We start from the raw sequence: 20,239 nt of genomic DNA, 5'->3' as shown, positions 1-20,239 counted from the left end.
ACTTGTTCTAATAAGGAGCTTAACAGCAAAATTCACGCCAGGTGTTTGATTCATAAATCTCCCAATAAATTTCCTGGTTCAATTAGAATTGGTATTAAACAGTCGTCCTCATCATGCTGTTCACATTCTGACATCATGAGACCAAGAAGACACCTAACAATTGATGAACAGTACCTCGCCAATGTGAGGCTTCACGCAGGATGTTCTCAGACGGACAGAGAGTCATCAGCAGGTTGTATCAGAGATACAGAGAGACTGGAAGAGTTACAGAAAGGCAGAGACGTGGACGTCCTATGGCCACATTGCACACTGATGACCGCTTCATTGTGAACAATGCCCTGCGTAACCGGATGATCAATGCCACCCAACTCCAGGTACATGTAAGGAGGTGAGAGGCACCAAGTGTCACGTCAGACCATTGGAAACAGTTTACATCAGCGTGGTCTGCATGCTAGATGACCTGCGGTACCTGACCACACCACCAGGCACAGGAGTCATCGTCTTGTATGGGCCAGGGAGCATCCATGCTGGACGAGGGACCAGTGGGCCTCAGTGCTGTTCACTGATGAAAGTCACTCTGAGCAGAAATGATGGCCGCCAATGATGTTGGAGACGTCCAGGAGAGCGCTCTCCATCAGCCACCAGACGAGCCTTTGGAGGTAGTGGCGTTACAGTGTGGGCAGGTGTGTCTAGTCCGTACAGACCTGCCCTACACTGTGGGACTGGTCCAGTGACAGCCCAGACTACCTGAAGAACATCAGTAATCCAGTCATTGTGCCTCTGCAGGAACAACACAGGCCTAATGTCATCTTCATGGAGGACAATGCCCCAGCTCATCGAGGTCCATCATTAGGGAACGGCTGCTGGAGACTGGGGGACCTCATATGGAGCGGCCGGCACTTTATACAGACCTGAATCCAATTGAAAACCTATGGGATCAGCTGAGTCGCCGTGTAGAGGCTCATAACTCTGTACCCCAGAACCTCATTGACCTGAGAGCTGCCCTTCAAGAAGAGTGGGACGCCATGCCTCAGCAGACAATGAGACGACTTGTGAACAGCAGGAGACGTCGTTGTCAGGCTGGAATTGATGCTGAAGGCCACACGACAAGTTCCTGAGTCACTGACATTTTGTGGTGGTACACCCAGCACTAGGGTTGGTGAGACGCTGACATTTTGTAGGGGTATACCCAGCACTGGGGTCGGAGAGACGCTGACATTTTGTGGGGGTATACCCAGCACTGGGGTCGGTGAGACGCTGACATTTTGTAGGGGTATACCCAGCACTGGGGTCGGTGAGACGCTGACATTTTGTGGCAGTATACCCAGCACTGGGGTCGGTGAGACGCTGACATTTTGTGGGGGTATACCCAGCACTGGGGTCGGTGAGACGCTGACATTATGTAGCGGTATACCCAGCACTGGGGTCGGTGAGACGCTGACATTTTGTAGCGGTATACCCAGCACTGGGGTCGGTGAGACGCTGACATTTTGTGGCGGTATACCCAGCACTGGGGTCGGTGAGACGCTGACATTTTGTGGCGGTATACCCAGCACTGGGGTCGGTGAGACGCTGACATTTTGTGGCGGTATACCCAGCACTGGGGTCGGTGAGACGCTGACATTTTGTGGCGGTATACCCAGCACTGGGGTCGGTGAGACGCTGACATTTTGTGGCGGTATACCCAGCACTGGGGTCGGTGAGACGCTGACATTTTGTGGCGGTATACCCAGCACTGGGGTCGGTGAGACGCTGACATTTTGTAGCGGTATACCCAGCACTGGGGTCGGTGAGACGCTGACATTTTGTGGCGGTATACCCAGCACTGGGGTCGGTGAGACGCTGACATTTTGTGGCAGTATACCCAGCACTGGGGTCGGAGAGATGCTGACATTTTGTAGCGGTATACCCAGCACTGGGGTCGGTGAGACGCTGACATTTTGTGGCAGTATACCCAGCACTGGGGTCGGAGAGATGCTGACATTTTGTAGCGGTATACCCAGCACCGGGGTCGGCTTCTGTGTCAGTTGAGATGAGGAGACACCATTGCTGCTTCTACTGAAATGCACGACTTTCCTGATATAATATCATTGGAGCCGCAACATTTTAAGTTTTCCAGAAAATTCACCAGAAAGTCAAAAATCCTGAATTTGATGTGAGTAGTGTGAGTACATATATATCTCTCTTGTCCTATTCCTCTTATTATATCCCCTGTTCCTCATTTCCTCCTCCTGTCACTCTGTATGTTGGTCTGTGCTCCTTAGATTTTTGGGATTGGCGATAGTCGTGGTCCTGTGAGGGGTTAATGTGTAGGCTGGGGGAGGGGCGGCTGGCGATGAATGGAGGTCTTTGAGCAGGAGGGACAGGCAGGAGGCGGAAGGAAAGTGCTGGAGAGAGGAAGAGGGAGAAGGAGAAGGACGTGGAAGGAGAGAGAGCAGCCAGCAGGACCCTCTGTGTGTGTATCCAGGGACCCCCGTATACCCCTGTCACCCCGTATACCCCTGTGTACATTATAATATCCCGCTCCCCGTATACCCCTGTGTATAATACTCTGTGTACATTATAACATTATAATATCCCGCTCCCCGTATACCCCTGTGTATAATACTCTGTGTACATTATAATTTCGCGCTCCCCGTATACCCCTGTGTATAATACTCTGTGTACATTATAATATCCCGCTCCCCGTATAACCCTGTGTATAATACTCTGTGTACATTATAATATCCCGCTCCCCGTATAGCCCTGTGTATAATACTCTGTGTACATTATAATATCCCGCTCCCCATATAGCCCTGTGTATAATACTCTGTGTACATTATAATATCCTGCTCCCCGTATAGCCCTGTGTATAATACTCTGTGTACATTATAACATTATAATATCCTTCTCCCCGTATAACCCTGTGTATAATACTCTGTGTACATTATAACATTATAATATCCCGCTCCCCGTAAAGCCCTGTGTATAATACTCTGTGTACATTATAATATCCCGCTCTCCGTATAACCCTGTGTATAATACTCTGTGTACATTATATCCTGCTCCCCGTATACCCCTGTGTATAATACTCTGTGTACATTATAATATCCCGCTCCCCGTATAACCCTGTGTATAATACTCTGTGTAAATTATAACATTATAATATCTTGCTCCCCCTATAGCCCTGTGTATAATACTCTGTGTACATTATAATATCCCGCTCCCCGTATAACCCTGTGTATAATACTCTGTGTACATTATAATATCCCGCTCCCCGTATACCCCTGTGTATAATACTCTGTGTACATTATAACATTATAATATCCCGCTCCCCGTATACCCCTGTGTATAATACTCTGTGTACATTATATCCCACTCCCCGTATACCCCTGTGTATAATACTCTGTGTACATTATAACATTATAATATCCCGCTCCCCGTATACCCCTGTGTATAATACTCTGTGTACATTGTAATATCCTGCTCCCCGTATACCCCTGTGTATAATACTCTGTGTACATTATAACATTATAATATCCCGCTCCCCGTATACCCCTGTGTATAATACTCTGTGTACATTATAATATCCCGCTCCCCGTATAGCCCTGTGTATAATACTCTGTGTACATTATAACATTATAATATCCCGCTCCCCGTATACCCCTGTGTATAATACTCTGTGTACATTATAACATTATAATATCCTGCTCCCCGTATAACCCTGTGTATAATACTCTGTGTACATTATAACATTATAATATCCCGCAGCCCTGTGTATAATACTCTGTGTACATTATAACATTATAATATCCCGCTCCCCGTATACCCCTGTGTATAATACTCTGTGTACATTATAATATCCCGCTCCCCGTATAACCCTGTGTATAATACTCTGTGTACATTATAATATCGCGCTCCCCGTATACCCCTGTGTATAATACTCTGTGTACATTATAATATCCCGCTCCCCGTATAACCCTGTGTATAATACTCTGTGTACATTATAATATCCCGCTCCCCGTATAACCCTGTGTATAATACTCTGTGTACATTATAATATCCCGCTCCCCGTATAGCCCTGTGTATAATACTCTGTGTACATTATAATATCCCGCTCCCCGTATACCCCTGTGTATAATACTCTGTGTACATTATAATATCCCACTCCCCGTATAACCCTGTGTATAATACTCTGTGTACATTATAATATCCCGCTCCCCGTATACCCCTGTGTATAATACTCTGTGTACATTATAATATCCCGCTCCCCGTATACCCCTGTGTATAATACTCTGTGTACATTATAACATTATAATATCCTTCTCCCCCTATAGCCCTGTGTATAATACTCTGTGTACATTATAATATCCCGCTCCCCATATAGCCCTGTGTATAATACTCTGTGTACATTATAACATTATAATATCCTTCTCCCCGTATAACCCTGTGTATAATACTCTGTGTACATTATAATATCCCGCTCTCCGTATAACCCTGTGTATAATACTCTGTGTACATTATATCCTGCTCCCCGTATAGCCCTGTGTATAATACTCTGTGTACATTATATCCTGCTCCCCGTATACCCCTGTGTATAATACTCTGTGTACATTATAATATCCCGCTCCCCGTATAACCCTGTGTATAATACTCTGTGTACATTATAATATCCCGCTCCCCGTATACCCCTGTGTATAATACTCTGTGTACATTATAATATCCTGCTCCCCGTATACCCCTGTGTATAATACTCTGTGTACATTATAACATTATAATATCCTGCTCCCCGTATACCCCTGTGTATAATACTCTGTACATTATATCCCACTCCCCGTATACCCCTGTGTATAATACTCTGTGTACATTATAACATTATAATATCCCGCTCCCCGTATACCCCTGTGTATAATACTCTGTGTACATTATAATATCCTGCTCCCCGTACAGGGAGTGCAGAATTATTAGGCAAGTTGTATTTTTGAGGATTAATTTTATTATTGAACAACAACCATGTTCTCAATGAACCCAAAAAACTCATTAATATCAAAGCTGAATATTTTTGGAAGTAGTTTTTAGTTTGTTTTTAGTTTTAGCTATTTTAGGGGGATATCTGTGTGTGCAGGTGACTATTACTGTGCATAATTATTAGGCAACTTAACAAAAAACAAATATATACCCATTTCAATTATTTATTTTTACCAGTGAAACCAATATAACATCTCAACATTCACAAATATACATTTCTGACATTCAAAAACAAAACAAAAACAAATCAGTGACCAATATAGCCACCTTTCTTTGCAAGGACACTCAAAAGCCTGCCATCCATGGATTCTGTCAGTGTTTTGATCTGTTCACCATCAACATTGCGTGCAGCAGCAACCACAGCCTCCCAGACACTGTTCAGAGAGGTGTACTGTTTTCCCTGCTTGTAAATCTCACATTTGATGATGGACCACAGGTTCTCAATGGGGTTCAGATCAGGTGAACAAGGAGGCCATGTCATTAGATTTTCTTCTTTTATACCCTTTCTTGCCAGCCACGCTGTGGAGTACTTGGACGCGTGTGATGGAGCATTGTCCTGCATGAAAATCATGTTTTTCTTGAAGGATGCAGACTTCTTCCTGTACCACTGCTTGAAGAAGGTGTCTTCCAGAAACTGGCAGTAGGACTGGGAGTTGAGCTTGACTCCATCCTCAACCCGAAAAGGCCCCACAAGCTCATCTTTGATGATACCAGCCCAAACCAGTACTCCACCTCCACCTTGCTGGCGTCTGAGTCGGACTGGAGCTCTCTGCCCTTTACCAATCCAGCCACGGGCCCATCCATCTGGCCCATCAAGACTCACTCTCATTTCATCAGTCCATAAAACCTTAGAAAAATCAGTCTTGAGATATTTCTTGGCCCAGTCTTGACGTTTCAGCTTGTGTGTCTTGTTCAGTGGTGGTCGTCTTTCAGCCTTTCTTACCTTGGCCATGTCTCTGAGTATTGCACACCTTGTGCTTTTGGGCACTCCAGTGAGGTTGCAGCTCTGAAATATGGCCAAACTGGTGGCAAGTGGCATCTTGGCAGCTGCACGCTTGACTTTTCTCAGTTCATGGGCAGTTATTTTGCGCCTTGGTTTTTCCACACGCTTCTTGCGACCCTGTTGACTATTTTGAATGAAACGCTTGATTGTTCGATGATCACGCTTCAGAAGCTTTGCAATTTTAAGAGTGCTGCATCCCTCTGCAAGATATCTCACTATTTTTGACTTTTCTGAGCCTGTCAAGTCCTTCTTTTGACCCATTTTGCCAAAGGAAAGAAAGTTGCCTAATAATTATGCACACCTGATATAGGGTGTTGATGTCATTAGACCACACCCCTTCTCATTACAGAGATGCACATCACCTAATATGCTTAATTGGTAGTAGGCTTTCGAGCCTATACAGCTTGGAGTAAGACAACATGCATAAAGAGGATGATGGGGTCAAAATACTCATTTGCCTAATAATTCTGCACTCACTGTATAGCCCTGTGTATAATACTCTGTGTACATTATAATATCCCGCTCCCCGTATAACCCTGTGTATAATACTCTGTGTACATTATAATATCCCGCTCCCCGTAAAGCCCTGTGTATAATACTCTGTGTACATTATAATATCCCGCTCCCCGTATAACCCTGTGTATAATACTCTGTGTACATTATAATATCCCGCTCCCCGTATAACCCTGTGTATAATACTCTGTGTACATTATAATATCCCGCTCCCCGTAAAGCCCTGTGTATAATACTCTGTGTACATTATAATATCCCGCTCCCCGTATAACCCTGTGTATAATACTCTGTGTACATTATATCCTGCTCCCCGTATAGCCCTGTGTATAATACTCTGTGTACATTATAATATCCCGCTCCCCGTATAACCCTGTGTATAATACTCTGTGTACATTATAATATCCTGCTCCCCCCATAGCCCTGTGTATAATACTCTGTGTACATTATAATATCCTGCTCCCCCTATAGCCCTGTGTATAATACTCTGTGTACATTATAATATCCTGCTCCCCCTATAGCCCTGTGTATAATACTCTGTGTACATTATAATATCCCGCTCCCCGTATAGCCCTGTGTATAATACTGTGTACATTATAACATTATAATATCCCGCTCCCCGTATACCCCTGTGTATAATACTCTGTGTACATTATAACATTATAATATCCCGCTCCCCGTATAGCCCTGTGTATAATACTCTGTGTACATTATAATATCCCGCTCCCCGTATAGCCCTGTGTATAATACTCTGTGTACATTATAATATCCCGCTCCCTGTATACCCCTGTGTATAATACTCTGTGTACATTATAACATTATAATATCCCGCTCCCCATATAGCCCTGTGTATAATACTCTGTGTACATTATAATATCCCGCTCCCCGTATAACTCTGTGTATAATACTCTGTGTACATTATAATATCCCGCTCCCCGTATAACCCTGTGTATAATACTCTGTGTACATTATAATATCCTGCTCCCCCTATAGCCCTGTGTATAATACTCTGTGTACATTATAATATCCCGCTCCCCGTATAACTCTGTGTATAATACTCTGTGTACATTATATCCTGCTCCCCGTATACCCCTGTGTATAATACTCTGTGTACATTATAACATTATAATATCCTGCTCCCCGTATAACCCTGTGTATAATACTCTGTGTACATTATAACACTATTAGTGCAGTTGTAACATGGAGAGAATTTGGGGTACATGACACCATTTTGGGGTAAGACCTTCTGGTTTTGGGGTGACGGATGTCAGTTTGCAGGGGTTCAGGATATGGTGATGGCGCAGGACAAGGGACGCCCCTGGGAGCCCCTGGACATGTGGTCAGATATGGAGGAGAAGCTTTGGATCCTACAAGACCTGAATATGTTGTATATCCGGCAGATCGCCCTCAGCCTGCAGGTAATGCTCACCGCTACCGCCGCCACCCGGAGACAAGTACAGATGTGCTGTCATGGTTTTCTGAGGTGCCACCTATTTGTTGCTGAGGTGTCCCGCCATAGAGGTGACCGACCAGAGACCCCCATAGAGGTGACAGATACAAGACCCCTGTACAGGTTACAGACCAGATACCCCCATAGAGGTGACAGATACAAGACCCCTGTACAGGTTACAGACCAGAGACCACCATAGAGGTGACAGATACAAGACCCCTGTACAGGTTACAGACCAGAGACCACCATAGAGGTAACAGATACAAGACCCCTGTACAGGTTACAGACCAGAGACCCCCATAGAGGTGACAGATACAAGACCCCTGTACAGGTTACAGACCAGAGACCACCATAGAGGTGACAGATACAAGACCCCTGTACAGGTTACAGACCAGAGACCACCATAGAGGTGACAGATACAAGACCCCTGTACAGGTTACAGACCAGAGACCACCATAGAGGTGACAGATACAAGACCCCTGTACAGGTTACAGACCATGGACCACCATAGAGGTGACAGATACAAGACCCCTGTACAGGTTACAGACCAGAGACCACCATAGAGGTGACAGACGTGATCCTCCCCGTACAGGTGACAGACGCGATCCTCCCCGTACAGGTGACAGACGCGATCCTCCCCGTACAGGTGACAGACGCGATCCTCCCCGTACAGGTGACAGACGCGATCCTCCCCGTACAGGTGACAGACGCGATCCTCCCCGTACAGGTGACAGACGCGATCCTCCCCGTACAGGTGACAGACGCGATCCTCCCCGTACAGGTGACAGACGCGATCCTCCCCGTACAGGTGACAGACGCGATCCTCCCCGTACAGGTGACAGACGCGATCCTCCCCGTACAGGTGACAGACGCGATCCTCCCCGTACAGGTGACAGACGCGATCCTCCCCGTACAGGTGACAGACGCGATCCTCCCCGTACAGGTGACAGACGCGATCCTCCCCGTACAGGTGACAGACGCGATCCTCCCCGTACAGGTGACAGACGCGATCCTCCCCGTACAGGTGACAGACGCGATCCTCCCCGTACAGGTGACAGACGCGATCCTCCCCGTACAGGTGACAGACGCGATCCTCCCCGTACAGGTGACAGACGCGATCCTCCCCGCACAGGTGACAGACGCGATCCTCCCCGTACAGGTGACAGACGCGATCGTCCCAGCTGAGGCGTTGTGTTTAGGGCGGTATATACCGTCATAGGGAGGCCTCAGTATTTTGGGGGCTCCCCTCCTCTGCAGTACCTGGTCTAGTCATGCCGTGTACATGTATATTATACATAGGGCAGAATGAGGGATCTGTGCAGACAGCTGTAGGATTATGTCGGGGCAGCCAGTCCCAGCCTCAGATGCCGATCACACAATGATCTCTGTGTCTTGTTGTGTCCTGACATTTTCAGAGGACATTGGGGTCTGTGGTGCCCCCACGCTGCTAGCGTCACAAGATTAACCCTTTCATGGTGTCTCATCAGACATGGGAGGGTTGGTGCAGGGACACAATGTCGCAGTGACCACACATGCTGTTATATGAGATGGCAAATTCATGCATGCATAGAACATGATGCAAGTATTCTGAAGCAGGAGAAGATGTTCTCGACACATGTGAGGGGGTGCTTGCCCAAACCGCTACTGAATTCAGGACTGTGTACAGTATATGTGTGTGGGCAAAAGCGGAAAAACTGCAACATATATGAAAATGTGGGTGCCAGGTTTGGGGGTTGGCTATAGGGCATGTTTCAGACGTGTCCTCTGCACGTATTAGAAGAGGCAGATGTTAGGTCGGCGTCCTATTATAGATTTTGCATTGGGGACAGTTGGTTAGTTACACGTCTGGTGTAAGGTGCATGGGGTAAACAAGACCCAGAGAAGAACGTTATGGACCAAAAGAACACAGATCAGTCTGCAAGCAGAAAGCAGGAGGTGATGAAACGTAAAAGAGAAGAAAATGTCTTGCAGAAGATTACTAGTGATGGAGATGTAGAATAAGAGAAGTGTTGTAAGAGGTGGTGACATGAGATTATAACTAATGATTGGATTGCAGCACAGAAGAAGTCTTAGAGAAGGTACGATGAAGTTATGACTGATGATGAAGGTGTGCTACAGGAGAATTCTTAAAGAAGATTGTGAGATGAGGTTTTGACTGATGATGGAGGTGTAGTACAGGAGATGTTTTGAAGAAGATGGTGAGATGAGGTTATAACTGATGATGGAGGTGTAGTACAGGAGAAGTCTAAGAGAAGATGGTGAGATGAGGTTATAACTGATGATGGAGGTGTAGTACAGGAGAAGTCTAAGAGAAGATGGTCAGATGAGGTTATAACTGATGATGGAGGTATAGTACAGAAGAAGTCTAAGAGAAGATGGTGAGATGAGGTTATAACTGATGATGGAGGTGCGGTACAGGAGAAGTCTGAGAGAAGATGGTGAGATGAGGTTAAAACTGATGATGGAGGTGTAGTACAGGAGAAGTCTAAGAGAAGATGGTGAGATTAGGTTATAACTGATGATGGAGGTGTAGTACAGGAGAAGTCTGAGAGAAGATGGTGAGATTAGGTTATAACTGATGATGGAGGTGTAGTACAGGAGAAGTCTAAGAGAAGATGGTGAGATGAGGTTATGACTGATGATGGAGGTGTAGTACAGGAGAAGTCTGAGAGAAGATGGTGAGATGAGGTTATGACTGATGATGGAGGTGTAGTACAGGAGAAGTTTTTGAGAAGATGGTGAGATGATTTTATGACTGATGGAGGTGTAGTACAGGAGAAGTTTTTGTGAAGATTGTGGGATGAGGTTATGACTGATGGAGGTGTAGTACAGGAGAAGTCTGAGAGAAGATGGTGAGATTAGGTTATAACTGATGATGGAGGTGTAGTACAGGAGAAGTCTAAGATAAGATGGTGAGATGAGGTTATGACTGATGATGGAGGTGTAGTACAGGAGAAGTCTAAGATAAGATGGTGAGATGAGGTTATTATGACTGATGATGGAGGTGTAGTACAGGAGAAGTCTAAGATAAGATGGTGAGATGAGGTTATGACTGATGATGGAGGTGTAGTACAGGAGAAATCTAAGAGAAGATGGTGAGATGAGGTTATTATGACTGATGATGGAGGTGTAGTACAGGAGAAGTCTAAGAGAAGATGGTGAGATGAGGTTATGACTGATGATGGAGGTGTAGTACAGGAGAAGTCTAAGAGAAGATGGTGAGATGAGGTTATAACTGATGATGGAGGTGTAGTACAGGAGAAGTCTGAGAGAAGATGGTGAGATGAGGTTATGACTGATGATGGAGGTGTAGTACAGGAGAAGTTTTTGAGAAGATGGTGAGATGATTTTATGACTGATGGAGGTGTAGTACAGGAGAAGTTTTTGTGAAGATTGTGGGATGAGGTTATGACTGATGGAGGTGTAGTACAGGAGAAGTCTGAGAGAAGATGGTGAGATTAGGTTATAACTGATGATGGAGGTGTAGTACAGGAGAAGTCTAAGATAAGATGGTGAGATGAGGTTATGACTGATGATGGAGGTGTAGTACAGGAGAAGTCTAAGAGAAGATGGTGAGATGAGGTTATTATGACTGATGATGGAGGTGTAGTACAGGAGAAGTCTAAGAGAAGATGGTGAGATGAGGTTATAACTGATGATGGAGCTGTAGTACAGGAGAAGTCTAAGAGAAGATGGTGAGATGAGGTTATGACTGATGATGGAGGTGTAGTACAGGAGAAGTCTAAGAGAAGATGGTGAGATGAGGTTATGACTGATGATGGAGGTGTAGTACAGGAGAAGTCTAAGAGAAGATGGTGAGATGAGGTTATTATGACTGATGATGGAGGTGTAGTACAGGAGAAGTCTAAGATAAGATGGTGAGATGAGGTTATTATGACTGATGATGGAGGTGTAGTACAGGAGAAGTCTAAGAGAAGATGGTGAGATGAGGTTATAACTGATGATGGAGGTGTAGTACAGGAGAAGTCTAAGAGAAGATGGTGAGATGAGGTTATGACTGATGATGGAGGTGTAGTAATTGAGAAGTTTTGGAGAAGATAATAAGACAAGATTATGAGTGATAATGGAAGTGTAGTACAGAAGAATTCTTAGAGAATAAGATGAGATGAGATTATGATGGATGATGGGCATGTAGTACCGGAGAAGTCTTGGAGAAGATGGTGAGATGAGGTTATGAGTGTTTATAGAGGGACCAAATACAAAAAAAATGGATTTTAACATAGTAACATAGTATATAAGGCCATAAAAAGACATTTGTCCATCAAGTTCAGCCTGTCATTCTGCAGATTGATCCAGAGGAAGGTGGAAAAAAAAAACTGTGAGGTAGAAGCCAATTATCTCCACTTTAGGGATAAGAAAATTCCTTCCCGACTCCAATCAGGCATCAGAATAACTTCCTGGATCAACGACCCCTCTCTAGTAGCTATAGCCTTAAAAAATATGAGTACCGCGGCACTTCCATAAAGTGACATGTGCTTTATTCACCAATAAAGCGTGACGTTTCGGTTCACTCCATGGAACCTTCTTCAAGAAGTTTTCAAAACGTTTCATGGAGTGAACCGAAACACCCCACCTTATTGGTGAATAAAGCACATGTCACTTTATGGAAGTGCCGCGGTACTCATATTTTTATGGATGTTTAGGCGGTAGGACCACTGCCTGAGCCGCTGGAACTCCACTTTGTACGTTTGGTTGGTCGTGCTGCCCAGGAGTGTTTGTTTAGTAGCTATAGCCTGTAATATTATTACACACCAGAAAGACATCCAGGCCCCTCCTGAACTCTTATAGTGAACTCACTATCACCACCTCCTCAGGCAGAGAGTTCCATAGTCTCACTGCTCTTAGCGTAAAGAGTCCATAGTCTCACTGCTCTTAGCGTAAAGAGTCCATAGTCTCACTGCTCTTAGCGTAAAGAGTCCATAGTCTCACTGCTCTTACAGTAAAGAGTCCATAGTCTCACTGCTCTTACAGTAAAGAGTCCATAGTCTCACTGCTCTTACAGTAAAGAGTCCATAGTCTCACTGCTCTTACAGTAAAGAGTCCATAGTCTCACTGCTCTTACAGTATAGAGTCCATAGTCTCACTGCTCTTACAGTAAAGAGTCCATAGTCTCACTGATCTTACAGTAAAGAGTCCATAGTCTCACTGCTCTTACAGTAAAGAGTCCATAGTCTCACTGCTCTTAGCGTAAAGAGTCCATAGTCTCACTGCTCTTAGCGTAAAGAGTCCATAGTCTCACTGCTCTTAGCGTAAAGAGTCCATAGTCTCACTGCTCTTAGCGTAAAGAGTCCATAGTCTCACTGCTCTTAGCGTAAAGAGTCCATAGTCTCACTGCTCTTAGCGTAAAGAGTCCATAGTCTCACTGCTCTTAGCGTAAAGAGTCCATAGTCTCACTGCTCTTAGCGTAAAGAGTCCATAGTCTCACTGCTCTTACAGTAAAGAGTCCATAGTCTCACTGCTCTTACAGTAAAGAGTCCATAGTCTCACTGCTCTTACAGTAAAGAGTCCATAGTCTCACTGCTCTTAGCGTAAAGAGTCCATAGTCTCACTGCTCTTACAGTATAGAGTCCATAGTCTCACTGCTCTTAGCGTAAAAAGTCCATAGTCTCACTGCTCTTACAGTAAAGAGTCCATAGTCTCACCGCTCTTACAGTATAGAGTCCATAGTCTCACTGCTCTTACAGTAAGGAGTCCATAGTCTCACTGCTATTACAGTAAGGAGTCCATAGTCTCACCGCTATTACAGTAAAGAGTCCATAGTCTCACCGCTCTTACAGTAAAGAGTCCATAGTCTCACCGCTCTTACAGTATAGAGTCCATAGTCTCACTGCTCTTACAGTAAAGAGTCCATAGTCTCACTGCTCTTACAGTAAAGAGTCCATAGTCTCACTGCTCTTACAGTATAGAGTCCATAGTCTCACTGCTCTTACAGTATAGAGTCCATAGTCTCACTGCTCTTACCGTATAGAGTCCATAGTCTCACTGCTCTTACAGTAAAGAGTCCATAGTCTCACTGCTCTTACAGTAAAGAGTCCATAGTCTCACTGCTCTTACAGTAAAGAGTCCATAGTCTCACTGCTCTTACAGTAAAGAGTCCATAGTCTCACTGCTCTTACAGTATAGAGTCCATAGTCTCACTGCTCTTACAGTAAAGAGTCCATAGTCTCACTGCTCTTACAGTAAAGAGTCCATAGTCTCACTGCTCTTACAGTAAAGAGTCCATAGTCTCACTGCTCTTACAGTAAAGAGTCCATAGTCTCACTGCTCTTACTGTAAAGAGTCCATAGTCTCACTGCTCTTACTGTAAAGAGTCCATAGTCTCACTGCTCTTACAGTAAAGAGTCCATAGTCTCACTGCTCTTACAGTATAGAGTCCATAGTCTCACTGCTCTTACAGTATAGAGTCCATAGTCTCACTGCTCTTACAGTATAGAGTCCATAGTCTCACCGCTCTTATAGTATAGAGTCCATAGTCTCACTGCTCTTACAGTAAAGAGTCCATAGTCTGACTGCTCTTACAGTAAAGAGTCCATAGTCTGACCGCTCTTACAGTATAGAGTCCATAGTCTGACCGCTCTTACAGTATAGAGTCCATAGTCTCACCGCTCTTACAGTATAGAGTCCATAGTCTCACCGCTCTTACAGTATAGAGTCCATAGTCTCACCGCTCTTACAGTACAGAGTCCATAGTCTCACTGCTCTTACAGTAAAGAGTCCATAGTCTCACTGCTCTTACAGTATAGAGTCCATAGTCTCACTGCTCTTACAGTAAGGAGTCCATAGTCTCACCGCTCTTACAGTATAGAGTCCATAGTCTCACTGCTCTTACAGTATAGAGTCCATAGTCTCCATGCTCTTACAGTATAGAGTCCATAGTCTCACTGCTCTTACAGTAAAGAGTCCTAGTCTCACTGCTCTTACAGTATAGAGTCCATAGTCTCACGGCTCTTACAGTAAAGAGTCCATAGTCTCACTGCTCTTACAGTAAAGAGTCCATAGTCTCACTGCTCTTACAGTAGAGTCCATAGTCTCACTGCTCTTACAGTAAAGAGTCCATAGTCTCACTGCTCTTACAGTATAGAGTCCACAGTCTCACTGCTCTTACAGTATAGAGTCCATAGTCTCCATGCTCTTACAGTATAGAGTCCATAGTCTCACTGCTCTTACAGTAAAGAGTCCTAGTCTCACTGCTCTTACAGTATAGAGTCCTAGTCTCACTGCTCTTACAGTATAGAGTCCACAGTCTCACTGCTCTTACAGTAAAGAAGGTTTGTAGCAGCACTTGTGGAAAATCAGTAGCTAAAAAGTGGTGGTGCCAGCAGTGATGGTTATCAGCCTATTTTACCCCCATTATCCAAAATATAGTGAAAAACCGCAGAACACTTCAGTCTTCAGATGCAAAGTTGTTTATTCACCAAGATAATGCATCATCTGGTGAGATGACGTTATGATTGATGATGGAGTTGTAATACAGGAGAAGTTTTGGAGAATATGATTAAATGAGGTCATGACTGATGATGCAGTTGTAGTACAGACAAAGTGTTGGAGAAGATGATGAGACAAGGTTATGACTGATGATGGAGGTGTAGTACAGGAGAAGTCTTTAAGAAGATTGTGGAATGAGGTTATGACTGATTATGGAGCTGTAGTACAGGAGAAGTCTTAGAGAGGGTAATGAGACAAGGTTATGACTGATGATGGAGGTGTAGTATAGGAGAAGTCTTTAAGATGGTGAGATGAGGTTATGACTGATGATGGAGGTGTAGTACAGGAGAAGTCTTTAAGAAGATGGTGAGATGAGGTTATGACTGATGATGGAGGTGTAGTACAGGAGAAGTTGTTAAGAAGATGGTGAGATGAGGTTATGACTGATGGAAGTGCAGCCCTAGAGATGCCTTAGAGAACAAGGTGAGATGAAGTTATGACTGATAATGGAGTTGTAGGACTGTTGATGGAAATACAGCACAGGGGAAGTCTATGAGAAGATGGTGAGGCAAGGTTATGACTGATGATGGAGCTGTAGTACAGGAGAAGTCTTAGAGAGGGTAATGAGACGAGGTTGTGACTGATTATGGAGGTGTAGTATAGAAGAAGTCTTGAAGAAGATGGTGAGATGAGGTTATGACTGATGATGGAGGTGTAGTACAGGAGAATTTTTAGAAGAGATGTCCCGGGTAGTGTATGTTGAAGGTTAAGAATACAGAATAGAGGGCAAGATTATAATGAGTTGATGAAGAAGGTCCATGTGCAGAGTTGCGTCCATGTGCAGAGTTGCGTCCATGTGCAGAGTTGCGTCCATGTGCAGAGTTGCCTACTTTGGGGGCGATCTCTCGATATTGGTAAACAGCTTGTTAGGTTTGTTAGGACAGGTGGGATTTCAACAAGGATTCTACCAGAAGAGGGACATTCCTAACTGCTCCATTAGATTGTAGCTACGTTATAAAGTCCTTGCTGTGGTGTACACGAAGACCCTGACACTAATGTGTACCAGACACAAGAACACAGTAGACATCATTGTTGGTTTCTTGTCCAGGCCTCTTTAGAGATCTCAGCTCTGCTGTGCTGATGTGGATGTGCAGGGCACTGTATGTCCATACACTGAGGAGACAACGAGCAGAGAGATGGTCATGTGGATATACACATATGTGCTGCGTGTTTACAGAAGTGACAATCTGTGGTGTAAATGCGGTACGCCAGACCTGCAGGGGTAATGCGATTGTGAGGTCACGGTTATGGCAAGCGAGGGTCACTCACAGTTATATAAGGAAACCCTGGGCAGGCATACAGCAGTGAAGGAGAGGCTGGCACAAGAGTCCTCTGGGGCAAGGTCCCTTTGAGGTACGTGACGCCAGTGCCGGTAACGGTGGCACACCGATGGAAAGTCTTAATAAGCAAGGAACACAGATGATATGGTGAACCAAACTTTGCTTTACTGTAATAAACTCCACTTTGTACAGTTAGACGGCAACTCAGTTCCACATGTCAAGTACACTTCACAAGCAGGTCACACAATGATGGCAGGTATATGGTGGTTAGGCAAGATACACAGAGGGTAACATCCACATGCGCAGAATCAGGCTGTACAGACTCCTCGGAGATAGTGTACACTGTTCCCTAGAACTCCTGTCTGGCTTCACTCCCAAGGCCCAGATACCTTATTGTAGGCTTTTATCCTTGGTAAATAATCCTCCTTAGGTGCTCATTCTTGCTCCATACCTCTAGTCTCTCTGCCCTTCAGCTTACTTGTATTAGCTGGACATGTTGACTCTGCTTGACTTGGTGGGAACTAAAGGGTTGCTTCCAGGAGGTAACCTCTTCCCCTGGGGTAGATCTTCTGAGCTAACCATGGCTCTCTTGATCAGCAGGTAGACTAGGATCCCTCTACTAGTCTCCTGGTGGCAACTAGAAGCCTGGGCTGTCTAGTTGCATGTCAGGAGAAGGCTCTGGCTTGTGCCCTCTAACTTGTCTCTGCAGACTCCTGACCTTCAACAACCTTCCCTGTCTGGGGCCTGAATACTTATACCAGGGGTACTCTAGCTCCCTCTAGCGTCTGGGATGACTAACTACAGAGACTAGGCCTGATAATGCATATAACAGGGAAACATTGCACAATACAAAAACAATACTTTACAAATTACCTAAAATGCACAATTAAAGATACCATTCCTGTCCCTAGTGAGGAGATGTAGCGCACACACCAATTGACCCTTGTGTAGTGCCCGCACTTATCTAGTGAGGCCACTACATAAATGTCTTCAGGGTGTGGGGAGAGTCAGTGTCAGCTGCTGGGGTCTTCAGCCTCTATTTTTAGCTTGTGCATTTTTGACTTGTACAGACCAGTACCGTCCCCACTTCCTCTCACTGACCACTTACAGCCTGCCCCCCCTTCCTCTCTGACACTGACCACTTACAGCCTGCCCCCCCTTCCTCTCTGACACTGACCACTTACAGCCTGCCCCCCCTTCCTCTCTGACACTGACCACTTACAGCCTGCCCCCCCTTCCTCTCTGACACTGACCACTTACAGCCTGAGCCCCCATCATCTCTGACACTGACCACTTACAGCCTGAGCCCCCATCATCTCTGACACTGACCACTTACAGCCTGAGCCCCCATCATCTCTGACACTGACCACTTATAGCCTGAGCCCCCATCATCTCTGACACTGACCACTTACAGCCTGAGCCCCCATCATCTCTGACACTGACCACTTATAGCCTGAGCCCCCATCATCTCTGACACTGACCACTTACAGCCTGAGCCCCCATCATCTCTGACACTGACCACTTACAGCCTGAGCCCCCATCATCTCTGACACTGACCACTTATAGCCTGAGCCCCCATCATCTCTGACACTGACCACTTACAGCCTGAACCCCCATCATCTCTGACACTGACCACTTACAGCCTGAACCCCCATCATCTCTGACACTGACCACTTACAGCCTGAGCCCCCATCATCTCTGACACTGACCACTTATAGCCTGAGCCCCCATCATCTCTGACACTGACCACTTATAGCCTGAGCCCCCATCATCTCTGACACTGACCACTTACAGCCTGAACCCCCATCATCTCTGACACTGACCACTTATAGCCTGAGCCCCCATCATCTCTGACACTGACCACTTATAGCCTGAGCCCCCATCATCTCTGACACTGACCACTTATAACCTGAGCCCCCATTATCTCTGACACTGACAACTTACAGCCTGCCCCCCTTCATCTCTGACACTGACCACTTACAGCCTTTCCCTCTCTTCCTCTCTTCTCTATGACACTGACCACTTACAGCCTGCCCCCTCTTCCTCTCTTCTCTCTGACACTGACCACTTACAGCCTTCCCCTCTCTTCCTCTCTGACACTGACCACTTACAGCCTTCCCCTCTCTTCCTCTCTGACACTGACCACTTACAGCCTCCCCCCTCTTCCTCTCTGACACTGACCACTTACAGCCTGCCCCTCTCTTCCTCTCTGACACTGACCACTTACAGCCTGCCCCCTCTTCCTCTCTTCTCTCTGACACTGACCACTTACAGCCTTCCCCTCTCTTCCTCTCTGACACTGACCACTTACAGCCTCCCCCCTCTTCCTCTCTGACCACTTACAGCCTGCCCCTCTCTTCCTCTCTTCTCTATGACACTGACCACTTACAGCCTGCCTCCTCTCTTCTCTCTGACACTGACCACTTACAGCCTGCCCCCTTTTCCTCTCTTCTCTCTGACACTGACCACTTACAGCCTTCCCCTCTCTTCCTCTCTGACACTGACCACTTACAGCCTCCCCCCTCTTCCTCTCTGACCACTTACAGACTGCCCCTCTCTTCCTCTCTTCTCTATGACACTGACCACTTACAGCCTGCCTCCTCTCTTCTCTCTGACACTGACCACTTACAGCCTGCCCCCTCTCTTCTCTCTGACACTGACCACTTACAGCCTGCCCCCTCTCTTCTCTCTGACACTGACCACTTACAGCCTTCCCCTCTCTTCCTCTCTGACACTGACCACTTACAGCCTCCCCCCTCTTCTCTCTGACACTGACCACTTACAGCCTGCCCCCTCTCTTCTCTCTGACACTGACCACTTACAGCCTGCCCCCTCTTCCTCTCTTCTCTCTGACCACTTACAGCCTGCCCCCTCTTCCTCTCTTCTCTCTGACACTGACCACTTACAGCCTGCCCCCTCTCTTCTCTCTGACACTGACCACTTACAGCCTGCCCCCTCTTCCTCTCTTCTCTCTGACCACTTACAGCCTGCCCCCTCTCTTCTCTCTGACACTGACCACTTACAGCCTGCCCCCTCTCTTCTCTCTGACACTGACCACTTACAGCCTGCCCCCTCTTCCTCTCTTCTCTCTGACACTGACCACTTACAGCCTGCCCCCTCTTCCTCTCTTCTCTCTGACCACTTACAGCCTGCCCCCTCTTCCTCTCTTCTCTCTGACCACTTACAGCCTGCCCCCTCTTCCTCTCTTCTCTCTGACACTGACCACTTACAGCCTGCCCCCTCTCTTCTCTCTGACACTGACCACTTACAGCCTGCCCCCCTCTTCCTCTCTTCTCTCTGACCACTTACAGCCTGCCCCCTCTCTTCTCTCTGACACTGACCACTTACAGCCTGCCCCCTCTCTTCTCTCTGACACTGACCACTTACAGCCTGCCCCCTCTCTTCTCTCTGACACTGACCACTTACAGCCTGCCCCCTCTTCCTCTCTTCTCTCTGACACTGACCACTTACAGCCTGACCCCT

General features: G+C 46.1%; 1 protein-coding gene across 4 annotated transcripts in view; it reads left to right on the top strand.

Annotated features, from left to right (window-relative positions):
* The window catches only part of RTKN (rhotekin), a 92,941-nt gene that overhangs the window by 16,423 nt on the left and 56,279 nt on the right, over positions 1-20,239 (top strand). For 3 of the 4 annotated variants that reach the window (XM_040419468.1, XM_040419470.1, XM_040419469.1), the window contains exon 1: positions 7,799-7,938. The exons of the other annotated variant lie outside the window; for it this stretch is intronic. In XM_040419468.1, the coding sequence (XP_040275402.1) occupies positions 7,810-7,938 (129 nt within the window). In that variant the 5' untranslated portion in view covers positions 7,799-7,809. Of the gene's footprint in view, positions 1-7,798; positions 7,939-20,239 lie in introns of those variants that run through there. 4 annotated transcript variants of the gene reach the window in all.

This window comes from Bufo bufo, chromosome 2 (assembly GCF_905171765.1).
Source record: "Bufo bufo chromosome 2, aBufBuf1.1, whole genome shotgun sequence".
In the NCBI taxonomy this organism is placed as follows: Eukaryota; Metazoa; Chordata; class Amphibia; order Anura; family Bufonidae; genus Bufo; species Bufo bufo.
This window is presented reverse-complemented; position numbering and strand designations above follow the sequence as displayed.